Source organism: Rhynchophorus ferrugineus, unplaced genomic scaffold (assembly GCF_030347505.1).
Source record: "Rhynchophorus ferrugineus isolate W39M unplaced genomic scaffold, kcgeb_rfMv2 rfM1, whole genome shotgun sequence".
NCBI lineage: Eukaryota > Metazoa > Arthropoda > Insecta > Coleoptera > Curculionidae > Rhynchophorus > Rhynchophorus ferrugineus.
Window position 1 is genome coordinate 92,946,305 of NW_027472580.1, and position 16,911 is coordinate 92,963,215.

At 34.4% G+C, this 16,911-nt stretch overlaps 2 protein-coding genes across 2 annotated transcripts in view; one reads left to right on the forward strand and one right to left on the reverse strand.

Moving 5' to 3' along the window:
* The window catches only part of Su(var)3-3 (lysine-specific histone demethylase Su(var)3-3), a 543,194-nt gene that overhangs the window by 323,546 nt on the left and 202,737 nt on the right, over positions 1-16,911 (reverse strand). The gene's annotated exons all lie outside the window — the stretch shown is intronic.
* Positions 10,539-14,957, forward strand: Tollo (Toll-like receptor Tollo). Its single transcript, XM_076412231.1, has one exon. The coding sequence runs from the start codon at positions 10,799-10,801 to the stop codon at positions 14,531-14,533; it is 3,735 nt and encodes a 1,244-aa protein (XP_076268346.1). The 5' UTR covers positions 10,539-10,798; the 3' UTR covers positions 14,534-14,957.

Consider the following 16,911-nt stretch of genomic DNA (forward strand, 5'->3'; position numbering starts at 1 on the left):
TCATTCGTAGTAGCACCATAGTCGGTCAGTCCTTTTCGTATATCGCACTTACAAAAACAACGTCAAATTGCTCAGTGTTTTCATATTATTTAACATAAATAAACTTTTATTCCTTAGCAATTTACAAAATTAATGTTACTAAATTATAATATTTTAACTATACAAGTGTCTTTACAAGTGTCTGCTGCCAATTTCCTCTGCTACTTTAGCAAAAAAAAAATATATCCCTGCATAAGTTTTGTCTTCAATCTAAAAACTAAAATTTAGAAAACATTTTCTTCAAAACTGATCAATATTGAAATAAGCTGTCAAAAAATGTTTACTATTGAAATCGAAATTAGAAGTGATTGTGATGTATAGGTAACAAACTAAGCTCAAAAACAAAATTTCAAGCTACTATTAACGTCTAACCAAAACCCCATCAAATCTGCTATGCACTTATTCGAATAAGAAACCGCTTAATAATTAAATCGAATTAGACATTCGATCTACGTTTCTTTAAGATAAAAACAACGGCTTACATAACAACGAGATTCTGATATTTCTTGTGAAATTGGAGTTCGTTTTAAATGTGACTATGCTGATTTAATTGCCAAATAGAGGATATGCTAAATGATCAATTGACTTATAATATTCACAGCACCAATTTTATTTTGAAAACGATAAAATTTGATACAAACCATAACAAACAACATGATGAATTGATATTAAATTACGGACCTGCTGTCATAAGGCATTATATAACGGTTTTACGAATTGTTAGTATTAATTTGAATACAAGTTCCCAAAATGAATGATGATACAAATATAACCAACCAAAAGGATTACAAAAAACAAGTTCTACATGTTAAATAATAATTTTATATAGTAATAAGTACTCAGTATTAGTTCATGTGCAGTTCACCTAAAATCAAACCGCCCAAACACCAATAAAAATAAATATTACTATCAGTCCATATAGTAATAACTCTTGAAGAATATAATGGCTCTTCATGCAAGTCTACGCTGTAACGAACATGTTAAAAAGAAAAAGAAAGAACTGGAGTTGAAATTCTAAAATAAAAGATGTATTGGTTAACTGAAAGGAAATCACCATTTTCAGTACATAATAAATTACTATTATACAAATACTAAAATCTATAAGGATCAAATATATTAATTATTATTAGTAATCAATCCAGATATTAATTATCACAGATTACATACACTGAGACCTTCAGATACGAACTGTCATTTAGGAAATCAAGACAATGGCGAGGAGATATGAAGAGAGACTCCACTTTCATTTCAATATCGAAGTATTACAATTATTGGATAACACCAGGACAAGACACAGACTAAAAACAATCAAAACATTTGATGTTGTTTAGTATAGCGTGATAAGGCGCATTTAATGGAAAAAATAATCGATACGTAAATATGTTTAGACTAGAAACTAAGGTCATGATTTATGATGATACCTGGATTTAAGCTACTGCAGAAACAAATTGTAGATTAGTCGGCAACGACTAGTAAATCATAATATATTTTTTAAATAAACTTGATTAATATATCAAGCACACATGCAAACCGCCACCATCTTCCTCAGTGCAAGTTCCAATGTAGTAGAATTAAAAATGATCAGTAATGTCCATTTGACTTCAGATTTATTAAAATATATCATCACCACTACATTATATTCGTTAAAAAAATTCTACATAAAGATTTTTAAATCATATAAGAGTAAATATATCTGTTAATGTTCTAATCCAAACAGCTTAAACTAATGTACAAGACATTAGGATTCTCTCTTGCCAATATAACTCCCCACTATTAACTTCCAAACCGGCCGGCTTGGTAAAGGCGTAGTGGTAAAGGCGACAGGACGATATACTTACTCTTGCGATAGTCGAGGGTTCGAATCTTGCTGGGGCATGGTCGTAAATGTATGTTGATGATTGTTTAATATATGTGAATGTCCTAGGCAAGAATGCGAAATGCGACAAGGAAAATCTCAGTCACGCCAGTAACCAGGCTGGGTAAGACCGGATGTCTTCTAAGTTGATCACTCGCCAGTCGGTAGGTTTAATGCCGATGGCCGTGGTTCGGAGCCCACGTTAAACTGTAGGTCCAGTCCAGATAAATCCCTAGTTGTACAAGAAGACTGACTTCAAGTACAATCTTAATTATAAATTAATTTATCACTACATTTCATTTGTACTTGGATTAATTCCCAAGCAAGACGACTGCGAGAAATTACATTAATATGTACTCCTCAATTATCAAATTATAATAACTTAAGCTATAGTTTACACTAAAGATATACACTTTATATAAGTTCGTATGGTTTGGTTCGCTTCAATCTTCTGACTTCCTGCGCGCTGTCCAGCAGATGTATTGCTTCCACATTAGTAAGATTTGGTAATCTTCTTTCGTGTTTCAAGACGAAATCTTGAATAACTTCGTAAATCCACTTAATTTCCAGGTCATCGTGTAGTTCTTCGTTGTTTACGTAACGAGAAGTATTGGTAATCAATCGAAGAACCTTGTTTTAACAGCGTTGGATTTGAATTTTTAACGCAACCCCACATTTGCACCCCATAGCCCCAAAATGGTTTTATGATTGTCTTATAAATCAACCTCCTTGATTTTAGATCAAGTCGAGAATATCTTCCGACTAACCAGTATAGTTGTTTTATTTCGGTTCTAATGTGTTTTGCTTTTTGTCTAATATGATGTTATGAGTTGAAATAATAACAACTACTAACAATTACTAGCAGATATATCAAAGTCATAAAATTGTAAATATAAAATATAAAAACTCTTGAGTGGGTAGAAAATAATCAGTGTATAACTTATCACATTTTGTTATATTTAGTAACATTTTTAAAAGAGTATAATAGTCGGAGTATATTTTTTCACTGAACCGTATATATTAGATTACCACCGTATGCCACACAAAGTGAAGAATTAAATAATGACCACAACGCTACTATGTAATCGCTGATTTACATATAAAATGAGCACCATTCTTATAAAAATAACCATATATATCTTAATGTCCATATAATTAGGGGACAGGTAGGCACGACACGAAACCCGAGGGACTATATGGATCGCCCCAATATTTCAGCGTGTTTACAAACGCGGCGGACATTTAAAAAAGAATCAATAAATGTAGCGAAAAGGCAAAAATTAAATCCCGTCGCATTGTTGTGCGAGATCGCATGCTACAACGCCGTACCCGCGTCACCCGATAATCTGTTGAAAAACGCAGCCGTACGGAATAAGTCCTTTAAACGGACAAGGATTAAGAATATTGTAAGTGAATGTTTATGGGGAGAGCTGCCGTATTGCTTTTGCGATCATTTATTAAGCGTTTTACCACTTTTTGCGTCGTCCTCTTTTTCTAAACGATAAATCTTTACAGTTGCGCGAGAGGATATCGTACCGTTATGCCATGCCGTTTATCGCGTCGAATCTAGAAACCGATTCCCCGATAGGGAGGTGAAGAGACCCGTTTTGATATGGGTCTGTTTTTAGTCGGAGACGTCGACAGGCGATTAGACGAGAAACCCCTCGTTTCTCAGGTGTTTTGAAGTTCTTTTGTGTTCGACTGGGACTCTTAAGGTAACTGAGACAACTCATTAATAGTTTGCAGACAAGATTATATATCTTTTTAACAGATAACAAGACGGACAATGTCAGAGGGACGAATCTTACCCAACCGATGAGATTAAACCGATCCTTGTTTTCTCTAAACAATAGGACAAACCCAATTTTAAGGACTTTTTAACGACTGCATTACCTAATTTTAATAACGTTTTAGAAAGTACAGTTAATGTAAAGCTAAATTGCTGGTTACAATCTGTTTAGTAGGAATAGTTCTTTAGTTCTTATTGTTGATTATTGTTCTTATTATTGATCCTTCCTTTTATTGAATTGATGTTTCTTTATTATTGAAAAGAAATTTACAACAGCATTAAGTATAAATCGAGAAATCATATAAACAAATTAAAACCCATTGAAAAAGTGGAGTCTCAGTGATCCCTGAAATATCAAAACCCAAAATAGCAAATTATAACTGTTGCTGATCAAGTTAGTGACAGAACAGTGACAACAAGATACTGATATTGAAAAAAAAAATCCTATTTTTGTTATTACGAAAATTAGAATGCAGATGCATTTCGAACCCTTTTGATTTTTGATTATATTATTTATATTTTTTATTATTACTCTTAGTAGTTTTACTATCTGCCCAGAAGGCAAAAAGTATTTGCTATGTTTATATTATATATACGTGGCATGTGGCAAATGACTTCATTAAGTGATCTGTACAAAATACTATTTTAATTAATCCGTCTTATTTTAAAGTCTACATATATCCAATAATCAAATCAGATGGTATTAAACGATTTAGTCCATGCACTTCATTGTCGCTTTGCATATTTAGCTGATTAGCGAGTATATTGGGATGCATTGACATTCTTTCGAAGTACTAGTACTAGTTATTGGTTCCAGAGGAATATCGCGATGTATTCACGTATTCATTTACATTCATTTGAAAAATAGTACGGAGCATCGACAATGGCACGCAACTCTTTATTTTGGAACCGTTGTATGATGGATATATTAGACTTGCCAGCGGTTCCCTATAGTTGGATTCCATTTGACCAAATAGGCTTGGGTATGGATTTATACAATAATATCTGGTTATCTAATGATAACTTGGAATTGTGCTCGAAATAAGACACTACATTTAGTAGAGTTTAAGTCCAAGTTGTTTCCGTTTGGCGAGTATGTGCTTCATCCAAATTAGGCGTCGATCTAGATGCATACCAAGATATTTAGCATCCTCTGCTTGCGAGAGTTTACAATTATTTATATAGACTGGTGAACATGTTTTCTATGCAGCGTAAAAATCTAAATGACTGGAATATTACATAAATTATATAATATATTTATTAATATATATAATATATTAATTAATGATATAAACTATATTCTATTCTACAAATAATAATTATTCCTCTTGTAATTATCTTGTAGTTGTAATATTAGAAAGATTACAAGAAATAATTATTAATATTTACATACATAAAACCATAAAATGGCCCTAAAGTTTAATTATAATAAGCGTATTAGAAAAGGAAGAAATAATTCAGCAAATATTTTATGTTCTATGACACCAATTGAAAAATAAAAAGAAATTGGTAAAAGCGATTTAATTCTAAAACATTTTTATTGATAAGGATGCCATCCTCTTCTGTTATATTCTATCAAACCCGGTACTCCTGCATTACTAACTGTAAACTTGTCTCTAGTTTGGTACTTATTCTAACAGCTCATAATGTATAAAACACATAATAAAAGCCAACAATTTGTAGGGCCTACAGCATATCCTTGATATGAGGAATGCTTCTCTATTTGGAAAGAGGAAATAGAACCGTAATTTTAAATTAAGGGAACATATCTTTTTAACGAATGTATACCAGAATTTGGTGAATTAAATATACAAATAAAGAAAAATACGTTAAATACTTCTAACCATATAAACTTAATATTCAAACTCAAATTCGAAAACAAGTCTAAGGAATATAAAAAAAATTAGTATGCTATATTCAATAAGACTTATATTATTATATCCCAATATAAAATAATCACAAATTAAACCTTATAAGAAACGTGAGAAAGTTTTATATCTATAGTTTTATGGATATTTATTACTTCAATAACAAATGAAATATATCATAAATAAGGTCGTTATTAGCTAATTTTATGATTTATTATTATATTATATTATCATATAAATATATATTGTCATTTACGAATAATGACGGAAATATAAAATTGTTTTCATAAGAAAAGATACGACAAATAAAGGTAATTATCGGCGAACATAATACTAATACTACCATATATAAAATACTAGTTTAGTTTTAATTATGTTGTATTAAATGTTAAAAATAATAATAATTTTAATTTTAAAACATCTCACGAGTTGATACATTTTTTTTTTTCAGTTGAGACGCTTCAACACAAGGATTTTCAAGACAATAATCGTTTATTCAGATGTAGAAAGAGGTATTTAGTTTATCTTCTCTATAAATAGTAAATTTATTAACAAAAAAGTCGTACAAAATATGAAGTCCTATTTCTCTTAGAACTCAAATTTATTGAACATTTAATTGTTCATTTAAGATTGAAGATTTAACAGTTGCAGTATTGTTATTACAAGTATTGTTAACATAACAATAAATTGTATATAAATATAGCAGCATTCTGAGACGATATTTTTCAACATTGTTAATGTAATAGGGTAAAAAGATTAAAATTGTGAATAATAAATAGTAAAATACTTTTGACTGTTCTTATGACAATAGTAGGTAACATTTCGAATACTCTCTCGATTTTCGTTAAACAACATTTCCGTTCAATAATAAATAAAGCATTTACTTTATTTTAAAAACCTCTAGTAGTTATTGTGCGATCATTTTTAACTACGTTATGAGTGAGTTTTTTTTCTATGATTTGGTATATGTTTAAGTTCCATTGTATTGTCTACATTTATTATATTATTTGAAAATTAGTTATAAGGCATCTTTGTTTCAAACAGAGTAAAACCAAAAGACCCAACAAAATCACAACCATAGATCTCGAACAACAAAAAAAAACAAAACAGGCCCAATGAAAATCAACGAAAAAAATCGAACGATAAGCAACACAAATCAACAGATCAAGACGGAATTAGTGCCGTTATTCCCAACGGCTATCGGCGGTCCCATCTTTGGGAAGTGTTCGATATTCCCGGCCAGTTTTCTGTGGCGCGCAACATTTCGAAAACGCCATCCTCCGTACCGCCGGACCTAGAAATTACGGCGAACGACCAACCTGCCTTCTGGTCCGCGCGGCCGGCCACAGAAAAACCACTAAACGGACACTGGACGCCGAGGCTTTTCTTCGCCTAACAGCTACTCTCGTTGAATAAGAGGCCGAATGCCCTGTTGTCGATACGACGCCATCGACAACAACACACCATCGTTCAATCCTTGTTCTTTCATTAACACTCTCGGCGTAGATAAAATCTTATTTATTCTTATTAGTTGCTAAACACAGTTTTTGTCGTTCTACGGTTGACGTTCGATACGTATGGCCGATAACGGATATTTAAAGTACTGACTTAAACTTTAACACTACACATCGACGACCAATCAATCCTTATCTTCATTTATTTCAAACCAATAAAACTTAACAATAAGAGGAATGCTAGAAGAAAATAACTTTCTCTTAATACTTGAGTTTTTTCGGTTTTCTCTTAATTTTTTGATCTCGTATATGTATATATATATATGAATGAAAAAAATATGTCCAATAAAGATAAGGCACATGCAATCTGTTGTTGTTTCAATCAAGCAATGTTAATTAAGAATTTCTACAATAATCAGCTTATTCATTATATTTTTAGATTTTTCCAACTTCTCCTTGACAACACACTCTTCTGACACCTCAAAAAAGTATTTCATATAATAAACAAAATAATTTGCAATAATACTAAGAAGAAACTGCCATAATGGTGCTCTTTGTAGATATTCTATAAAATGACTACAGTGGTTGGAATTAGTGAGACGTATTAAAACTGTTAAATATAATAAATAAACTATAATTTCCTGCGAGTTACTGGATAAGCTGTATTGTTTTTACATTGCTGTAATTTAGTAAACTTATTAAACTAAACTTATAAATTAATAATATAATTAATAAACTTAATATCAAAGTAAACTTATAGTAAACGAATAACTTATGTTTTAAGGCAAAATCTTGGATCACTTAGTAAACAAATTTGATTTCGAGGTAGTTGTGCAAATCTTTGTTGGTTAGGTAGCAAAAAGCATTGTAAATTAATCGTAGATCATTGTTCTGGCAGCTTTCGGGCACTTTTTTATTTGATGTCTTAGTGCAGGCCTATGTTTGCGATATATATATCCCTACTGGCTTTGTAACTGACTAGTCTGATTGATTTTAGGACAAGTTAAGAGTATCTTCCCACTAAGTAGTACAGTTGCTTGAATTTGAGTCTGATCTGCACTGCTATTTGTCTAAGATGAACAGACAATATTTAAAAAGTATCTACTATCTATGTTTCGCACAACTAATACACACACGCACAATTATTTTTGGATTAGAATCTTGTATATAGGCTAGGATTGAATCCATAAGATAATAAACTTTAAATGTCACTAAAAATAAATCCAGGATGATTCAAAACTTGTACGTACATTACTGTTATTGTATAGTAGTTATTACAAGAAAAATTATGCTCATCGGTGACTAAGATCATGTAATTTAATATGCCGTTATATTATAAAAAATTGAATGATTTTTGCAATAATTACAAAAATACACAAAGTTTACATGAAAAAAATTGATTTTCAAACTTCACTTTCAATTTTACAATTTCATTATTTACGCATATATATTAAGAATATATTGGGTTAAGTAACTGAATAAAGTTGCCTAATAATCCTAATTATATTTCTTAATATATGATATTTATAATATACTTAAATTATATACACAATAGACCAGTTATAACTGTATAATTAAAAAACGTTCTCATACTCTTCATCTAAATTAATTTTTATTTATCAAATGTTATAGAATTTGTATTTTATTGGTATACAACTCTAAAGAAATAGAAGAACATTTATCTTTAAAAAGTTATTTCAATTACATTTCATAAAAATGTAATTCACTTTCGAAACTATAAAAACATGGATTTGATGAACAACTTAAATAAGTATATAATATAAAAGTTAAATTATTGTAGATTAATTGAGTAATCAACATTGTGAGTGGTAAAATTATTAACAATAATAAATAATAATAATAATTCATATAGCAATTAATTTACACTTTAGAATTATTTTCCAGACTATATAATGCTGACTTCTATAATGTTTCAAATATATCTTATAATATGCATTCAAACTACTCTAATAAAACAATTCAATATCATCAACGTAGTTCGACATATTTGCAATTATGTTAAATCTATGACATTTATACACTCAATGTTACCATTTGACCTTTTTATAATTGTACTATTTTGCAGACATTGCAAACTCAGGTTTTTCATTGTGATATTCGAATCATCTTTATAAAATTTAGCATCCAAACCACTGTTCTTATATTTATAGTAAGAACTCTAAATTAATCGACATTTTGGGTGATATTATTGTTGAAGATGAATTTAAAAGTAAATTAACAATAAGAAATGTTTAATTATAAGTCAAATAGCAATCAGTTTATACTTTAGAATTAAACGAGATTGCATTTTTCATATTGAACTACGTGTTATCAACGATCATTTTCCTGAATTTTTATAATAATTCTATCTAATATATCTTATAATATGTATTCCAACTCTAATTCTTCGTCTACAACTTCGACATCATCTATTTAAGTGGACTTATTTGCAATTATGTTAAATCTATGACATTTATACACTCAATGTTACCATTTGACCTTTTTATTATTGTACTATTTTGCGGACATTGTAAACTCAGGTTTTTCATTGTGATATTCGAATCATCTTTATAAAGTTTAGCATCAAAACCACTGTTGCTATATTTATAGTAAGAACTCTAAGTAAGAAAGGAATCGACATTTTGAGTGATATTATTGTTGAAGATAAATTCAGAAGCAAACTAACAATAATAAATATTTAATTATAATTCAAATAGCAATCAGTTTATATTTTATAATAAAACGAGATTGCATTTTTCATTTTGAACTACGTGTTATCAACGATCATTTTCCTGAATTTTTATAATAATTCTATCTAATATATCTTATAATATGTATTCCAACTCTAATTCTTCGTCTACAACTTCGACATCATCTATTTAAGTGCACTTATTTGTAATTATGTTCAATCTATAACATTTATACACTAAATATTACTATTTGACCCTTTTATTATTATATAACTTATCAAGCATAGTAAACTCAGGTTCTTCGTTGTAATATTCGAAATAGACTTTATAAAATTTAGCATTAAAGCCACTCTTTCTTCTATATCTATAGTAAAAACTTTAAAATAGCAAAAACATATTTTCAATTTTATATAACCATCTAGTTTCTTAAACGTTCATTTTAATTTACAGGTTTAAATAAGAACATTATTTTATCTGGTCATATATATTTGAATATTATATATGATTTAATAAAAAAAAAAGTAGGGATATAACATCATAATAATCATTTGACATTTTACGCGAATTTAATAATGTTTAAATGATGAAATATTATCATACGAAAATATGGTAACATTAATATTGAAAAATATATTTTTACGTATACATCGTTTTTAAATTAACATTATTATCGTCTTTAAACAAATCTCCTTAATTCGATGACAAACGATAAAGTGCGGCAACGTCGCCAGGCCATACCAACGTACCGTGGCACGGCTGGAAGCCGCGAAGCAAACTACAGCAACCGAAGAACCGAAGGAGGGGGAAAGGAACCAAAGAGTTCGTGGCCTTGCAGAACGCCGGTCAGTTCACATCGAGTACTACCCGGAGCTGGTAGGGCGTCGTAGTAGCGGTCCGCCAGCCGAAATTTATTCGTACTTAGCGAACAGTGAGTTGAGTTTGTCGCCGCGAATCGGAATGAAATCGGCCGCGCGTCAGTGCGAAAAGTCCCGTGACTCTTAAGATGTGCTTTACACAACGCAGAAAACGAAAGAAACTGATTTACTAGGAGGTACCCGTCGCAACGATTAGTTCCTGATATAGTTCCCAGCAAATGCTACACAATGACGGCCACCACGTCGATCTGGATACTGCTCTTCGGTGCCATTTTCGGAGTGTTGTCGGCGTCGCTCAGTAAAACGTTACGGTACCAAGCTCCGGACGAATGCAAGTGGGTTGTGGTGGACAGTGGCGCCGAGGACGACGTCGCCTTGGTCTGTCACCTGCGGACCATCAACAGCGAACTGGAAAACACCAACTTCAGCGTCATCCAGCCGCATCACACCGTACGTCTCCGGCTCGAATGTTCCGACGTCTTGTTCTTCCAAAGCTCGCTCAGCGCCGGCAGCTTCAAACCTTTGGCCGAGCTCAGGGAACTCAGCATCGAGTACTGCAAAATCGGAAATCTGTCGGACGGAGCCTTCCGCGGCCTTAAGGATCTCCGGAACTTGACCGTCAAGACCCACAACACGGACTGGAGCGCCATGGCGCTCGACGTGTCCCCCAACGCCTTCTCCGACGAGCTACGTCTACTGGAACGCCTGGATTTGGGCGAGAACAACATGTGGAGTTTACCAGTAGGCGCGCTATGTCCGCTCTACGCCCTAGAGGTGCTTAACTTAACAAAAAATAGACTGCACGAAGTGTCCAGCTTCCGTTTCTCGAACGTTTTCACCGAAAAGTGCGGCGCTAACTTGAAGATACTCGATTTATCGCGGAACAGTGTCGAGGCCTTAACAGGTGGCCAGTTATCCGGACTATCCCGCCTCGAGAAACTGTATTTACAAGGAAACGGACTCAATTCTCTGGCCGATCGGGCTCTGGAAGGTCTGATAGCGCTACATGTCTTGAAACTATCCGACAACCGTCTGGTGAACATGCCGCCAGAGCTCTTCGCCGACGCTCACGACCTCCGCGAACTCTACTTGCAAAACAACTCAATAAACGTGCTGGCACCGGGCCTGTTCAGCGAGCTTACCCAACTCCTCGTGCTCGACCTGTCGCACAACGAACTGACAGCTGAATGGATCAATACCGCGACGTTCTCGGGACTCGTGCGTCTGGTCGTGCTCGATCTCAGCCACAATCGTATGGCGAAACTGGAGCAAAGCGTGTTCCGCGACCTGTACAGTCTGCAGATCCTGCGACTCAACGACAACACAATCGAAAATATTCCGGAGAATACGTTCAGCGCGTTGTATAACCTTCATACTCTCATCGTCTCCAATAATAGGATCAGCCGAATTGAAGCCGACACGTTCAACGGGCTGTACGTATTATCCTTACTCTCCCTGGATAACAATCGCATTTCCTGGATTCACTCCGATGCCCTCAAGAACTGTTCCGGATTGCAGGATTTGCATCTGAACGGAAACAAACTACTCCAAGTTCCGGACGTGATACGTAGCGTGCCTTTGTTGAAGACGCTTGACTTGGGTGAAAATCACATCGACGTCCTCACCAACGATACATTCAACGGTTTGGTGCAACTGTACGGATTAAGACTAACAGAGAACAACATCGGTAACCTGTCGAGAGGAGCTTTCGATCCGTTAACATCCCTAAAAATACTTAACTTGTCGAGAAACAAAATCCAGAAAGTAACATCAGGAGCTTTCGATGGTAACGCCAACCTGCAGGCGATCAGGCTCGACGGTAACCTCCTGGGGGATATTGAAGGACTCTTCGCGAAATTACCCAGTCTGGTATGGCTGAACGTCTCAGATAATAGACTGAAATGGTTCGACTATGCACTGATTCCAACCGGCTTGCAATGGCTTGACATTCACGCCAATCAAATCCAGGAATTGGGTAATTATTTCGAGATCGAAAGTTCGCTGAGCTTGAGTACGTTCGACGCCAGTTCGAACCGATTGACTGAGATCACGGGAAGCGCCATACCTAACAGTGTTGAAGTGTTGTTCCTCAATGATAACCGTATATCGAAAGTACAGTCATACACGTTCTTCAAAAAACCGAACCTAACCAGGGTGGACCTGTTCGGGAACCAGATCACCAGTTTGGATCCGAACGCCTTACGAATATCAGCGGTACCACCTGAGCGTGACCTGCCCGAGTTCTACATCGGTGGAAATCCATACAAATGTGACTGTACCATGGAATGGTTGCAGAAAGCGAACGCAGCATCCAGAGCACGAACACAACCACGACTCGTAGACTTGGAGAGTATTTTCTGTGAGTTATTATATAACAGAGGTCGTACCCATGTTCCTTTAGTAGAAGCAGCTCCGTATCAGTTTCTTTGTACGTATGAATCCCACTGCTTCGCTTTATGTCATTGTTGCGATTTTGATGCCTGCGACTGCGAGATGACATGTCCGGATAACTGCACCTGCTATCATGATCAAAGCTGGAGCGCCAATGTCGTGGACTGTAGCTCCGGAGGACACGTTACCCGTCTCCCTCAGAAGATCCCCATGGACGCCACTCAACTATATCTGGATGGAAATGACCTGAGAGCCTTAAGCAGTCACGCCTTCATCGGACGCAAGAAACTTCGTGTACTGTTCCTGAACCATTCCAACATCGAAAACATCCAAAACCGAACCTTCCACGGTCTCAAGGAGCTGGATACCCTGCATCTGGATGGAAACAAGATCACCCAGCTTCGCGGGTACGAGTTCGAAGGACTTGACGGTTTGCGGGAACTGTTCTTGCAGTACAATCGCATCGCTACCGTGGATAATGGCAGTTTCAAGAGCCTGAAACATATCCGTACCCTGCGCTTGGACCATAACCGCATAGTGACGTTCGACATGTGGACATTACCCAGTTCGTTGATGGAAGCAACCGTTGCGTCCAATCATTGGTCGTGCGACTGTGATTTTGTGGAGAAATTTCGCGAGTGGATGGTGCGGGGAGACGCGGTTAAAGACAGTGCGAAAGTTCGGTGTTTCTACAACGCGTCCGACGCCAGTGATCAGTACATCGACGAAGACAACACGGAGGTGGGTTTCCTGATAACCCAACAGAACGACACAGCTTGCGTGGGCGCCAACAACATCGACCACAGCCAGAATGGAAACCTGACAGCCACCAAGACCATCATACAGAAACAGGTAGTAGAAGACTATCTTCCTCTCCTTGTAGTCACCCTAGCCATATTCGCCGCCGTAGTCCTCCTCAGTCTGCTCGTATTCATCTTCCGTCAAGAGGTTCGAGTCTGGTTACACTCTCGTTTTGGTCTCCGCCTCTTCCAAGGCACCCCAGATACCGATCGAGATGAACGAGAAAAACTCTTCGACGCCTTCGTCAGTTACAGTTCCAAAGACGAAGCGTGGGTGGCCGAGGTCCTGGCCCCGGCTTTGGAACCCCAATACAAGTTGTGTCTTCACTATCGCGATTTCCCGGTTGGTGCCTTCCTCGCCGACAGCATCGTGCAGGCGGTGGAGTCCTCCCGAAGAACCATCATGGTATTGTCGGAGAATTTCATTAAGTCCGAGTGGTGCCGGTTCGAGTTCAAGTCGGCGCACCACCAGGTGCTTCGGGACCGTCGTCGTAGACTCATCGTCGTGTTACTGGGCGAGGTGCCTCATAAAGATCTCGATCCCGATATCAGGCTTTATCTGAAAACGAACTTCTACCTGCAATGGGGCGACAAACTATTTTGGGAGAAGTTGAAATACGCGTTACCCGACGTTCCTAACAACCACCGCCGTGGAGCCACGAGAACCCCGCACGTGCACCATCACGTGCACAGACACAGCGGACGCGGCCAGCCGCCAAACCCACCTGGAGGTGGACAGCCCGGCCAACGTACAGTCGCCATCCATATATGACGACGATATTGTGATAGTGTTGTACATTTAGTGACTACATGTGCAATTTGTTTACGCCCCTTTCTATTTGTGATATCATAAATTAATTATGCGAAACGTGATAACTAACATTCCTCGGAAACAAAAAAATTATTAATTATAATTGTAGACTGTAGGAGTTTTAAGCGACTTTAATGCCAGGGCAGTGTCTGTGAAACAGGCACGCCCACATTGTATAGTTTTTGTACATACATACTTTTGTACACATATTAGAAAAAAGACTGTATTCCAATTGTAAATACTCCTTTTAATTTTTCATATTTATTATAGTTAGTTCGAAACAAGCCCAAGTCTTATATGTATATGTACTTTATAATATATGAACAGTAAATAAAAATGCCTTTTGCCTGTGAATATAGAATAAATCGATTCTTAGTCAAATATATTATCGAATTTTTATTTCACACACATACAAAGACACCAAAAAGTAATCACATAACACATTTCCATAATGCTTATTAATATGAAATTAACAAAACTCACACTGGAAAGCCCACAAGAACAGATATCAATACCTTTTTTTATTTCAACTTTTGCCAAATGAAATGAATTTAGCAATTATATCTAGCCGAATATTCAGAAAGTTATTGTTTTTGACCGACTCATTAATAAAAAATAAATGTTACAGAATTGCATAAAAATATATAATCACATTTGCTGCATCTCAATTAATACAATTAGGAAGTAGACTGATGAAACTACACAATTACAATCAAATTTTTATTTAATGGCAAAAATTTAATGCATCGAAAATATTCAGACAAATCCATGGTATTCTTCAAATAAATTGTTCATCATCCATGCATTAGAATACTTCGATAATGATTGTTAATCTTAAATTAACAAAACTAGCCGTTTTGGTACTAATTTCTTTAATTTTTTATTAAGTTAAATACATTCTGTATCTACACATACAGAGTTTGTTTACACTTTATAAAAAAAACGACAAACTATGAATCTAAACGATATTTGACCACATTTCTATCATGAAATCCATAAACAGTTCTTATATATATTTTCTATACATATATATATATATATATATATATATATATATATATATATATATATATATATATATATATATATACTTTTCATTTTACTAATTGTATTTATTAGAATTGACAGGTTATTATGTAAATATAGGAATTATGTGGTTAATTATATTAATGAAAAATGCATGCAATTATTTATATCACATATATATCACATATTACAGGAGGTACAAACACCTCTTATAACTACTTACAGTTTATTAAAAGAACATTTCCTTTTTATAGATATATATTATACTTAGCGAGCATATTCACCACAGTTATTAATATCATATTACAAATAAGACCTTCCTATTTTTAGTCAAAATAACTAAATTTACAAATTATAATTAGCAAAACATTCAGATATCTATTTATTATAACTTATGCAATAATGGGAAATATATTCGTGTCATTTTGCTGAGGTTAATGTATATTTGGCTAGGTGATAATGTATTAAAATCACGTATTGTGAAAATTTTAGGTAGTCAATAATCAAAACTTTATTTCACACTGAACAGTAGCTCAAAGCCTATTTCCTATAAAATACGAATACACTCTTGATAGATGACCACACTGATCATATATTATAGGTAAAAATAATAAATGCGGAAAATATGACCAGCAAGTATCAGTAAGACCAGCAACACATGTCCAGTCTATACATTATAATCGTATTTTCTTCAATAAAAAGCTGACAGTTCATCTCTTTATAGATATACGAATCAAGCTATAATTATTAAAAATTTAAATAATGGTTTTTAAAGTTATTTATTTTCAAAGTAATATGATCTATGTCATTTTGGTTTCCAAAGAAGACTGAAGAGGTGGTGCTGCTATATAGGACGATGAATTATCATTATATAACATACTTACATTTCTTGAAATTTATTAAACAACGTAGGATAAGAACATTCAATGTACCTTTTAGCAATAATTGTCTTCAGACTCAAAAGACCCATACTACCCAATACTTCGTTTATTTTTCACCACCATAAGGATTTTATCATCTTCGGAAAATACCGAAAATGGCATATAGGTTTTGTAGCAAGTAATAATAATGATATGTTGGATTTTTATACATGATAATATTATATTTCATGCCCTTAAATAGCCCTATCACTTAGTTTTACAGTGAATCGATCAACTAAAGTACACAAGCATTACTTCTGATGTTTATCTGAGAGTACTAAAAGAAAAATCAGCTAAAGATGGAATGTAAATGTAAATCTCAAATAAACAGTTTGAGATGATACGTCCTTAATTGCCAATTTTGATTCACTATCATTGAAATATTATATGTTA

Excerpts from the sequence above, each read along its gene's own strand:
- Tollo (XM_076412231.1), top strand. The coding sequence starts at position 10,799 with ATGACGGCCACCACGTCGATCTGGATACTGCTCTTCGGTGCCATTTTC.